Genomic DNA, 13467 nt, shown 5'->3' with positions numbered 1-13467 from the left:
AAAGTGAAACAGATCTGATGTAAAATGAAACACACTTATTGTATTTGTAACTAATGTACCTTAAAAGTAAAGCAAATATTGATATTTCAGACACAAGACTCGAGATCTATAACAAACTCTATAAAATGCATGCCGTTCACATTTAGTAATCATACTCTGTTCTATATAACTAGAAACAAGATTCATTGAAGACTATAATTCACCAGCCTTTTTTGCCAGTGTTTTACTACAATACCATTATCCTGCCATATTACGTTTTACAGTATGTGTGCAAGTCCCATAAATACACGAGCCTATGCAAAGTAGGCAGTAATGACTCTCGCTGCTTTCAGAATACTTGCTGCTTTTGAATTTTATGTGAGTTTCATATTTTGTTGATGTGTTTGCAACGGGATACGTACTGCCCAGAAGAGAAATTATTTTACATTTTCATTAAAAGCTATAGCGGTAAATAAACCATCAGAACTCATGCAGATATTCACTGAAACATCTACAGCAGTCCATTAAGGTGTCAAAATTTGTGTTAAACATTTGAAAAAGTAGCTGGATGCAGCACATTTAAACCTTGAATATATAGATATGGGTATAAATGATCAAGATATTTTAGAGTATTCCACAAACCTCTGCAGAGCTCTCAAGACAAGTTTACACTCATCAATAATGGCTTGGTACAACAGCTGCCCTTTTATTACAAAAAAGTCTATTCAGACAGTAGATGTAGAAAGATCTGCAAGTTGCTACTAATGCTCAAATTATGAGCTATTCAGAGATTTAGTCTCAGGAAGTATTTATTTATAATAAAAGAGATTTAGAATAAATCTTAAGGTCAACTTCTGTTCAGATTTACTTCAATATAGCGTTCCCCATCAGGTATTTCTAGCTGGGACTTGGCTCCCCTGAGCTAATACCATTTTCAGCACAAAGCTGTAGGTCTCACACTTGGCAGCAGCAGCACTGTAGCACTGCTTTAGCAAAGGTGAGCAGAATCCAGTAAGCTAAAGGTTTTTAGTTTTGTTTTTATTTATTTGAAAGCCTGAGGGTTAGAAACAGTAATCTCTAATATCACGGTTTATATGTCTCTTCGATACAAAAGGCCTGACATTTCTAAGAAACAGTATAAATCTGCAGTAACTACAAAAGATGATAGAATTTATTAAATCCACCACAGGCCAACTGCGTGTACTTCAAGGGCAGCTTCCAAAAGGTGTTGCACTTGAGCGCGAACAGGAGGATCAGTTTTATGCCCATCTTCAAATTCAGTCATACTAAATTCACATCAAGCACAGGTCTCAAGGACACAATGGAAACTCCTGATGGTTAATTTCAATACAGAATATGAAAGTTTGCTATCCAATTAAAGAAACATAAAGAACCACCTGATTAGCAAGCTCACTGAATTAAACAGGAACAACCTACGACAGCCTGAGAAATGTAGGGCCCTTCTGTCACCGACGGAAGATTCATTACTAGTGTGCTCCCAATGTATCACAACACCTGTCCAAAATATCAAAAGGATTTTAAAACCAGTTGTCTAAAAATTTACTAGCTAAAAAAGCAAGCACTTTTTTTGCTCCCATGTCCAAAATAATTGTGAAATATTATTTTTTTTTAACTCTCTGAAGCACTAATAGCATAAAACATACAGAACAGAGATAAGCCTACACTTAACCAAACGCATACTGACCAAGTCCTTTCCAGGCTACAGTTCAAGACTGGGTTGGCAACAGTCACAGAGTGCAACGTCATGACTATCAAGAACCAGACAGTTTGAAGGAATTACCGCCAATGAACTAGGGAGGATGCTATAATTTATTCTGTTTGCTGACTGTTGCAAACCACCAGGATCTATTAGATTGATTCCAGACGCTGCACCCAAACTGGTGCAGAACTGCACAAAAGGACAGAACCAAGTTGTCCACGTTCTTCATTGTTTCACTTTTCAAGTAAATGAACACATCACTGAGAGGCTCTGACTCTAGTGCTCAGTATGTTCTTAAAATTAGTAAAAAGAAAAATATCCTTTGGCAAGAGAACAAGAAAACACTAAGGCATGACTAGGGTTACCAACCTGCCAGCTTTATGGATATGAAATCTTACCAAAGTTGCTTTAATACAGTCAAGGTAATAGGTATGATCAGCACTATATCATGTTAATAGCATGACTGTAATACAGAGAAAATAGCAGTACAACAATGAATTTCTTGAGGAGGAGGGGTTAATACCCATTAAAGAAACTTGCAGCTTGCACCCCTGTTGCTTTGCACTTTGTGTATCGATTTAAAGCTCAGGTTTGTAAAAACAGAACAATGGGGTTTAGGGCCTCAGATGTATTTGACTCCTTTATATTTGTGAATATGCATGCAAAGGGTTACAGATTTTCTCTTAAGGAATGTGGCAACATCTCAAAGTTGCATTACTGGACTGTAAATGACATCAAGTGCAAAATCCCACTTTACCTTCCTAGTCCTGCATACTGAACCTGTCGAATGTTGTTTTAGCCCCCAAGGGGCCAGCTGTATGCTGAAGGGGAACAAAAGGAAAAAGACCTCAAAGAGTATACGCTTTCAAGAAGAATTATTTAAGCTGAGAAGGAGGAGAAAGTATTGAACAGAATGAAGAAGAGACTGAAAATGCTAACACTCAATATACAGAAAGAGCAGCAACCATGTCAAATGCAGCAAAAGGATCTATCTAAAAAAGACTAAAAGTAAAGGTTAGCTGAGCAGATAGGGAAAGAATATGTCAGGAAATTCACTTGAGAAGATGTATAGGAGAGGAAACAAAAGGCCTTATTATATGCTGTACTCTATAAAACGGAGCACTGCTTAAAAACCACTGGAATTACATGAACACAAAGCAAAATCAGTGTGCACCACTTGTTGACAGAACCACACGTACGGCTCTGGCTTTCAGCATATTGCTATTTGAGAGATCCCAAGATGGACTGCAGAACTGTCTCCTGATAAACCTTTTTCCAGGATTGAGATGAATGAAGAGAAAATACTTGAGAACTTGGGGAAGGGGGAAAAGAAATGAAAAATCAGGATAGATGAATGAACTCCATTAGGCACTACATAACACCTTCTCTCTTTTAAAATGGGCTTTCCCTTCTTTTATTATTAGGTTTTCCTCTCTTCTGCTTCATTCCTTTCTCCCTCTTTCTTTGAAAACAATATCCTAGCTAAGTTATTTAGAGGCTGCTGGCTGACAAGTGCTAAATGATTCCTTCTTTTCCAAAACCCAGCATGTTGAGGCTGTCAATCTTCCTAGACATTGCAGACTATCTCTGGAATACTTGAACTCTACTGTCATTGCATCTCATGTATAATTTCTCCATTTCTTGCATTCATTTCAATTGTCTCAGGGGTAAGGAGGCATCTTAATGCCAGTTCTGTTGCTGTTCACACTTGAAGCATCTGTTTTGCCAACATCACCTTGCAATTAGTGCCTTCCTGCACACCCATTAATTTATTGCTTTCTTGTGAGTTTACAATTATCAGAGTGGCAAGCAGAGTGGGCATGAGTGTGAAAATGCCCAAAGTTCACACTTTGTCAGCCCTGCACGTCAAATCTACTGACTTTGAAGTTAGTTGGGCTCAGGGTGGGGAAGCAGCATTACCTGGTAACAGATACAGTCACACTCAGGAATTCAGAAGGAACTGGTCAGCAGACAAACTGAGCAACGCACCCCGCAGACTTACTTTGAACTGACACAACATGGCCAGGGCAAACCCCTCCTGGTTTTTCTGTTGCTTTTGCAACCAAATTTGAGGCCTATTGTAACTTCAGTTTTCCACTTAAACCTTCCGCTTGCATTTTTAACCTAAGCTACACCTCATTTGCTCTAGTTAGTCTTTGTTTCACATTTCCAAGGCTGAACCGTAGCCACTTCCAAGCTACACACAGGACTTGAGTCTTTGCTACACCTGAATGCAGAGAGTATTTTATGTGAAGCTGTAAGCTAAGGACACGCTCTAAAAATCATCTGAAACCAGTGCAATACTTCCTTGGTGTGAGACAAGGGAGTGCAGCATGAATAACTGCTGGGTGTTCCTAAGAATAGTGCAAAGTAGTAAAATTAACGTTCACAACAGTAAGTGCAAAACCACACATACAGAGAGTAAAGCACTGTGCTCCAGACAAAACATAAAACATACACAAGTATGATGAGCACGTTACTGTAATAACGATGCATTTTTAATAGCTGCAGAGGCGGGTCATACATGGGGCTGACTCTAGGAGAAGAGTCTGTGAATGTATCTTTTATATTTTAGGGACAAACCGATGGGCTCTGAGCTCACGGAGCCTGGCAGGGAGCCATGCACTTACCCAAGGTGCCGCAGGGACTGAACAGACACGTATCTCGGCTAGGATAAGCTGCTCTGCACCATGCCCAGGATCTGGCTGGTAAGCTGCAGTAAAGCTTTCTAACAGCAGAAATTTGTGCGTGAAGGGAGGAGGAAGCAGAAGGAAGACTACCGGTCAGTCAGACCGGCAGTTAATGCAGCTTAAAGAAACACATTGTGTATTAATGGCAGCATCAAATACACCATTCTTAAAAATGTCTTTTTAATATAGAGAAGCCCTTCTTCCCTGGATTACTGATGATTTTTTCCCCACAAATGTTCCCAAATCAACAAGTCACATATAATGAACGAGGCTGGCCTTGTAAAGAGATGCAGACAGTCAACAGCAGCAAGGCTGACTGAAGTTGTCACTCTGGCAAACTCAATATTCAAACTCCACATTTTCAGAGAGGAGAGCTCAGCCTCCCTTCCCTCTGATTTTCATCATTCCAATGAAAACCAAAATAGTTCCTCTCATATCTGTGGAGCGAAACAGTCTCAGCAAGACGAGAATCAGGCCTGGAGATCTGAGCCCAAGGTACCCACCCGGCAGCCTAACAAAAACCACCAGCAGACATGGATTCATCAGAGAGTTTATCCAGCTCCTGTACTATACCACAACTGCCTTACTGCATACACTCTGAGCTAAATGAAGCCCCTATTGCACACAATTAATAAACATATCTATGGGGAGAATCTGTTGTGGGGATTGGAAGCCAGAACTGTCTCTTCTCTAGGCCAACTCCGCATCAATTGTGAAGGAAATGGCTCTGGTCCCATCAAGCCCGTGCCAGCAGAGATTCTGTTATATTTAAATCAACATTTGCCGCAGCAGGGGATTATCAGATGCTCTACTTAAAATGACGGATTTTCTTTTTTGTTTTGATGTTTAACTCATAAAAAAAAATGAATTTATTTGGGTTGGGTGCTGATGCCTGCAAGCACAGCTGCTCACCAGCTCTGTTTTGCTTGCCATGCAAATGCACAAGAAGAAGATTTAAAACCCTTTTACAATATGACTAGTGTCAGGATTTGCGTTTTCTTATTCTCTCACTGCTGTGGCAATGCACACAGAATGTTCCCCACACTCAGCAACCTCCCAAAGCAAAGATCTGCAGAATTTTCTTACGTTCCTCTCTTTGCAGGAGCAAACTTTGGAGATGAGAAACCTGAAAAAGGCAGCAGAGGCAGGAATACAGGGCGGAACACAGGGTGGTTGAAGGCAGCTCAATCCTGGCCCTGCACACAAGCTGAAAGGCAGCACGCTAGGAGCAGATCAGCGGAGCTCCACAGAGCACGGTTTGTGGATGTGATACTGCCACATTTAGAGGCAGGTGCCTATCCTGCCTGTTCTTACTGCTGCAGAATAAAAAATGGTTCAGTACTTTGCTAATGCTATCTGAACTATTTGAAAGGGTAAAACAATACCTCAGGTACTCAATTCTCTTAGCTGCTACTGCCACATGAGGATTTATTAGTAGTAAACATCAGGCACGTTTAATAGCATCTCATGCACAAGAGATCGACTTTGGGTCTATGAAGACCATAATCAAATTCTTGGAAAGAAGATGCAGATTTAGAGATGCTTCTTCTATGTCTCTTACTTAAGACCCAGCTGACACAAGCTACTAAAATTTGCTGCTAAATGAGTCAAGACAGTACAGCGCATTTCAAAGCAGCATTAAAATCAGCGCTTGCCTCAGCAGGATTTGGTGCTCTTGATTCATGCCTGTATAAAATTAACACTGAATTAGAATACCGCAGTTCTTTATTTGTAATCCTCCTTGATTGTTTGCTTTCACTAATATGTTATTCAGCTTAAAGACTATTTACTAAAAGTGAACTCTGTGAGCATGCAGAGCATTGACAATGGTACATTAGCTTCCATTATTTGTAAATTATTTTATACGAGTCAAATTTTAAGCCATATACAGTTTGGATACTTTAAAACTATGGATCCAAACCTTTAATCCATGTTCTCCTAACTGCTTTTATATATGCTGTGTGCAGAAATTAATACAAATAAGCAAATTTAATCCAGATATTTTCATTGCTACTGATGACGAGCTATTGAAGCCTTATTCATTTTGGAACAGAAATGGAAATTTCTCCCATTAAAACTAAACGTGGAACTTGGTCTTGATCACTGTATGATCACCCAGTCATCCCTGACATCTCACCCCCAAAATAAAGAAAAACAAAGACTAGCACTAAGAGGCACCATTGGCAGAGATGCTGACTGTTATGACATCTTAGGAATTCTCAGATGTGGACCCCTAACGCTGCTGCTCAAACACTTTTTCTTGCACAAAAGCACAGTAAGGGGTTGCCACTGATGGCACATAATGGCATAAATAGGGCTGGGGAATGCAGGCAGTACCAAGTACCTCTGCCCACTAAGAACTATGCTGAGATCCACTAACTCAGTTTTAAAAAAGGAAATATCAGTTATGGTTAAAGTCACTGAGGTAAAAATATTTGAGGAATGACTAGCAATGCAGACAGGAGTAGTGGGAAAGAACAGGTCTCCTTCCCAGTGCTTCCTAGGAAACTGTCAGCTGTCACCACCAACGCCCCCGCTTTCCATTTCTTATAGGACTAATGACTTAGGATTTTTAGGATTAAGCTATGGTGTAGGAGATCTGTATAAAGAACATTTACTTTTAATATTTCTGTCCCTAGGTTTAACAAGTCTTCAACACCTTTAAGCTGCAGAAAAACAATTCCAGAGATGAAGATTTATATTGTTGATAATGGGGCAGGCTCACATAAATAATTGAGCTGAACTTGAATTTCATTCCAGTTGTAAAGGAGCTGCCTCTTATTGAACTGCATTGCGTGATTAGAGGTCTGACTACATCATTCATTCATAGCCATTGTCAGAAATAAATCGCTAGATTAACTTGTGACTACGGCAAGCATAGGAAATGTGTGCTCTTTGGGAAAATAATGTTCCTGCACTTCTGCACTTGATGGAATAGAATAATCAGAATCTTCTCTAAGGGATTCAGACAGATATTGGTGACACAAATGGGGCATGAATCTCCTATCCATTCTGGTTTCGGTTTGCATTTCCAGGTCCATGCAGAGTACAGATTAAAAAAACAAAACAACCAAAAAAAGAATGCCACAATTAGCATCTATTTTGCATCTAATGAAACAAGCACAAGCTTCACCTATCATTACTTTCAAGCCTTACGTTTTAATCTAGGGCTTTATCCAAACTCTAAAGAAATAAATTCTTGCTTAAAAGACATTGATTTGTTGCCAGCCCTAGGTTTTGCAATGTTCTACACATCTTGGTACCCACATGCACAGACATAACAATTATTGAGCAACACTTAACGCGCTATCTCAGTTATTTCTCATCCACTTATTTAAGAGGTCAGGTCTTCCTTAACTTGAACATACCAGAAGAGTTTATAACCTCAAGCTTACTGCCACAGATTATAATCATTATTTATTTGAGTCTGATACCCACTTTCTAAAGCCACTGAATTATTTCCAGTAGACTGTTTACCTTGATGAGCATAGAATTAGCCTTGCATGCTGAGCCTTTATGTGAAATTTTACTGTCCACAACAGATATGACCTGTTAAGATTTACCGGCTTTATTAGCAGCAATAACAATTTTACAATCAACATCAGTAAATCAGGGTTTACTGAGAACTCTACAATTTTTATCTGTAGAAAACAATTAAAATGTCAGTTTTTCATTCAATGCAATTCTTAACTTTCATAAAAGAGATATTTTATTTGATTGTTGACTGTAAAGCAGGTAATTCTAAAATTATCTCCCCAATTCCCAATAATTCCCAAGTGGTTGAATTCCAACAAGGATAGCACTGCTTGGCTATTTAACTATGCAGAAGTTAAAAACCAGCCAAATGCACGCAATCAATTCAGCAAACCACGTTAGTTAGAAATGTACCTATTTACTCAATAGGTCATAATTTGTGTCTTTGGGTCTCAAAGAAAACACACGGAATTTAAATAGCTTTTATTTGAAAACTTTTTGCTCACCTTTAAACACTGTATTTTTTGAATGAGTAACAAAAACACGAAGTATTTTTTACTTACTCTGTAAAGTGTTTACTTACACTGTAACCAATATTAAGCCATGAAAACCACATGGTACCTGAGCCCTTTTTGTTTCTCTCCCCATTTCCCACCAGCCCAGGAGGCACCAGTAAGACACAGAAAGCCTCACCTCAGCTGCGGGGACTCCCTCAGGTGGCCGGCAGTGGAGAACGATCATCCCTTCGATAGGAACCTCCTTCCCTTGCGGGTCTTGCTCAAAGTTTTTCCGTAAATCTGCAGAGAGTTTAATGCAATAATTCATTATACCTTCAGTGCAACTTTACCTGGGTAAATAGAGTTCAAATGCTGAGATACAGGTATTCCAAAAGCCATTCTTCCCCAGGCAATACTGTGTAGGCTACAGAAGTAACTACACTGCCTTGCATATTCTTAAGGATGTGTGAAAAGCAATGGACAACTGACAGTTACAATTCTTCTGCAGATGAACAGAGGTAGAGAGATACTACATCTATAGCTCAGTTTCCTTTTCTCCATCTTTAAGAAAGTGGGTGACTACAGGTACTGTTGGAGGGTGTTGTTTGCACCAACAGAACGAATCTGAGGCTGGGTGAATTATTTTCTTAGTGCATGCTACCTTAGATCAGTGCCAGGGTATTTTATAAAATGTTCTAACCTGTACGTTTGTTTAGATTGCCTGCATACTGCAAACTGGAGGGAAGGATGGGAGAAGAATTAGATTGATTTATCCAGTACCAAGTATCCAAAAGAAAAAAAAAAAAAGAAGCTCTGATTGCTGGAGGGAGGCTGTGCAATCTAGCATAAACGAAAAAAGAGTGCACACGAACTTGAGGTTTGCCTAGGATTCCAACAGATTTGCTTTAGAACATGTACCCTAGGCAATATTCCAGCATGACGTTATCTAGGAATATTGATTTACTTTCCATTTTGATGATAAAAATCATGCGGGACCCCTGCCCATGCCTAGATTGAACTCAATTTTTCTATCTTATGGTGTGGACAGAAATTTAGTAGATACTACAGTATTTATTGGTTTGGTCCTCCTTAAACCAAATTGCACGTGAACAACTCCTGGTATTATTTCCATAAGCAGAGCAAGGACTGCAAAGGTGAGGACATAATAAGCAAAGTGGAGGTCTACGTGCCTAAATGACTCCCACCTCTGGCCTAGAATCCAGGCACAAGACCAGTATCAGAGCATTTTGCTTTACGGGAGGTTGGGAAACGACAGAGAAAGCTAGTGAGGTATTACATTCAACACTTCAACAAAAAACTCTGAAAAACATTTTTTCCAAACTTTCTCCCCATGGAGAAACCCAGATTTTCTTTTCTTTAAGGAAAAACACTAGCAAAGCAGAACCTATACATTTAGATGAGAACAACCAGCCCCATGGCTGCATTATCAGCAAAGTAAGGTGAGAGAAGGTTCACAGGGCCAGCAAACGCTACCATCTCTGCATGCCAATTTCCCAGAGTCAGATGCATGCTCTGGACGCATTCCAAACCGGCCAACAAGACTGCTTCAGTTCAGAAGCTGAAATACCCCGATACCATGGCCAAGCCAATAATTAAGGATAAGAAAACAGGCTTATTGTCTGAGTCACACTGATGTGACCACAGGACTTCTGTGTGCAAGTCTCTGGGTAAATCACAACAGACATCAAGAAAACCTGTACCTAATGACATTGACCTGACCCAGGTATGCCCGTGATTATGTACAGTTTTGCTTGTAGTGAAAGGGAAGCATAACAGAAGGAATATTACTTACAACATGTGCTTTGAGAGTTAGGATGTTTCCATTAGACATACTCATTTTCTTCAAACAGTGTCTCAAATTCCACAGTGTGGATTTACTGATTTAATTTTCTCCATTGCTTACACTTCATGAAATACAGCCCCTTAAACAGCAGAGGCTCTGAATCAGTTACACTTTAATATATTTTATAAAATACATTAAGACTTATTTTAGCAAGCCAGCCAGTCACTAGAGAAAAGATTCATGTAGTGCATGTATTCTCCTTTTTATGATCCTTTGTTAATGATGATTTTTTTCACAAAGATAACCAATCTTTTTTTTCAGTATGCTACTTAAAAACTCATTCATTAACACTTCAGATGCAGTTGTGCCTACAAATGTCTTTATTAGGATGAAAAATGGAGTCTGATCCATCTTCTCGCTTTCTCTGCATTCCGCACTACCAGAAAGACATACTTACCTGCTTTTTCTGAGAAATATAAAGTGCTGTAATGCTTTGGACTCAACTCACAATTTAGAACCTCAAGGCTATACGTTCAAAAAAAAAAAAAAAGAAAAAAGGAAAGAAGTCGACACTACACATCGCAGTGACAGGTGCTGTGAAAAATCTCTGAAATGGTTACAAGTTCCGTATGCTATCACAAATTAGATCTGCACATTCTCATCTCTAGCCCTCTACAGGGCATTCTCTAGGTCAGAAATCCGTGCACCAAATTAAGTAGCTGTGTTGTTCACCACAGATGGGGTGGCACAGGTCCATGAAAGGGTGAGCTCTGGAAACTCATGGAGGGGAGTTGTTACAGACATCTACTGGCAGCTATTCATTTGCTCTGTCTGGAGTACTAAAAAGTGCCTACATCTTCACACTCAAGAACAAAAAACATGGCTGCAAGGAAAAGCAGCAGAGCAAATGGCCAGCAGAGGAACACCGTGCTCGGATGCAACACTCAGCCCCAGTCAGTATGACATTACATAGAGCAGAAATGAAGAGCGCTCTCTGGAGTGCCTGCTAGGCTAATGCGATATCTGCATTTATAGGTGGCAGCTGGGGATGTAGCTTGCAGAAGAACTGGTATCACAGCAATGGGTTTGAAAGTCCCAACACATGGCTCCTCCTGCTTTGCCTCATTCTGATTTTTACTCATATTGCCACGTTATGGGGCTGGGAAATCACAGTGCAGAGAAAAGTCAATAAAAATTCAATTCAGAATAATAGTCCTTTGCAGCTCAGCAATACCGAGGAATTATCAGATCATTCAATGTTATGACAGTTAATGCAGTAAAATAAAAAACCCGAGTTTACACATATTTACACATTCAAACTAAATCAGCCAACTAAAAAATCTGTCATTTATAAAATCAAGGAGTTGGTACATTGTCCTATTACTTACTTCAAATGTTTAAGTTATCCTGATAGGAAAAAGGGAAAAAGATTTATCACAAATTGCTAGAACTCTATCTGATAAATTTAGCAATCAGAGTTTCTTGCTTGAGCCTCCTGACTCACCGAGACCTCCCCCTGCGTTCCCATTCCCTCCCAAGAAGCATTTCTCCCATCTTTGTGCAGCGTGTTGCCATCATTTCCTGGGACTAGGTCTATAAAGACCTGAAGTGGTGATTTAAAGGAAAAAGGGTTCACAACAGACTGGGGGAAAGTAATTTCCTGCTAGCAGCAGTGCTGCAAAAGGATGCTTTCAGGCTCTGATTCTGTTAGAACAATGCAGCAGATCTAATTGCAGGGTAAAAATTGGATGAGTCTTCAAGTATCTCCACAGTCTCAAAATAACAATTGTGTTTGGGTTCTGTCCTTTGATGTCCCTCTTACTATGATGGCATTTATTGCATTTTCCATTCCATCTTTTTTTCAGATAATGAATCGTTGATTGAGAGTGATAACACTACAGCATAGTACTTCAGATATGAAGAACAGAGATAGACTGAGTCTGAACACTTTCCATCTGGGGAAACAGTTGTCCTCTGCTCCCTGTTATATTAAAAAATTTTGTCTTTTGTGCTAAAGGAGTTTAAACCAAGTAACTGTTCCCCCTGCTCATCATAACTCTTAATTAATCTACAGTGCTTTTATTTAAAGCTTAACATTTTTCCTCCACTGATTAGAATTACCCAATTTTTCCTACCTTCATCTCATTGTCCCCACATCTTATCATACCTGACAACCAAAACATGCTTTGATGTTGAAAATTAAATTTAGAATACCATGCTACAAAATATTCTAGCGTATTTTTGCATTTTTTATACAAAGCGTATTAGTGTTAAATGGTTTTCCAGACGTTTTACACCCGTCTTGCCTATGTGGAGCAAAAGGGCACTTTTCAGGGAGTTTTCAATTTGCATTAGCCTCTTTTATTATATTGCATTGTTATAAAACTGTGAGTATGCGATCCAGGCGGAACCTCTGAGAGAAACAGACTTGCTGAGCGTAAATGCAAATCAATCAATCCACATTAAAATAAAAGAAATCTCTGAAAAGAAAAAAAAGAAAAGAAAAAAATACACAAAAAATAGTATGCTTTTCTATGGTATGTCAAAGTGAGCACTTGTAAAGACAGTAGTGCCTCAGTGATATCAATACGTATTTAACCCTAAAAGAACAGCATGTTTCCATGCCTTACAAAACCTAGAATAGCAGAACATTTACTCACAGGCTATGCGGACAGATGCCTTCCTACTCTTTGAGGTCCCTAGGTGGCTCCATGCAACACACTGACACCAGTAATCTTCTGGCCCATGGAAGTCCTCCACCTGCTGTCTCGTCACGTTGATGAACACCTCTCGAATTTTCAAGCCTGAAGGGGAAAGATACAGAAAATTAGCCAATACAGGCTATCTTACTTGGGCTTAAAGCTACGGTTAGCCAAACCTTTTCTTTTAATTAAACAATTCCATTTTAAATCAAGGCAAAGCTCTAATTACTTTGATAATGACATACGACTGCTAATTAAATCCTAAAAGCTGAATAGGTCACAATGCACTGGGTTAAAAGAATTACCCACCCACTGTGGTCTTTGCAAGAATGTAACACTTCAGAAACCTTTTATCTTGTGCCTTTTTCTCCCAAATGCTTATTTGGATTTTTATAAGATGCAATAAAACTGTATTCCACCTAACTCTTAGTGACCTTGAAAACCTTTCCCAAGTACCCCAGTAGGCCCACCCAGAACTACCCCTGCACGCCAGGAACTAATAAAAGCCCCACTGAATTCCAGCCTCAGTTCCAGCCGTTTCCTCACACAAGAGAGAAAAGCTTTGTCCTACAAGTGCAGCATGGGGAAAGCTAAGCTCAAG

At 39.5% G+C, this 13467-nt stretch overlaps 1 protein-coding gene across 11 annotated transcripts in view; it reads right to left on the bottom strand.

Moving 5' to 3' along the window:
• Positions 1-13467, bottom strand: part of UNC5D (unc-5 netrin receptor D) — a 211888-nt gene that overhangs the window by 54196 nt on the left and 144225 nt on the right. For 10 of the 11 annotated variants that reach the window (XM_080568468.1, XM_080568474.1, XM_080568469.1 and 7 more), the window contains 2 exons: positions 12825-12968; positions 8557-8660 (listed from right to left, as the gene is read on the bottom strand). In XM_080568468.1, coding sequence (XP_080424594.1) covers positions 8557-8660; positions 12825-12968 — 248 coding nt within the window. Of the gene's footprint in view, positions 1-8556; positions 8661-10173; positions 10304-12824; positions 12969-13467 lie in introns of those variants that run through there. The other variant, XM_080568466.1, reaches the window with a different exon arrangement.

This window comes from Anser brachyrhynchus (assembly GCF_964034855.1).
Source record: "Anser brachyrhynchus genome assembly, chromosome: 26".
NCBI lineage: Eukaryota > Metazoa > Chordata > Aves > Anseriformes > Anatidae > Anser > Anser brachyrhynchus.
The sequence above is the reverse complement of the archived record's forward strand: the minus strand, read 5'-3'. Positions and strand labels throughout refer to the sequence as shown.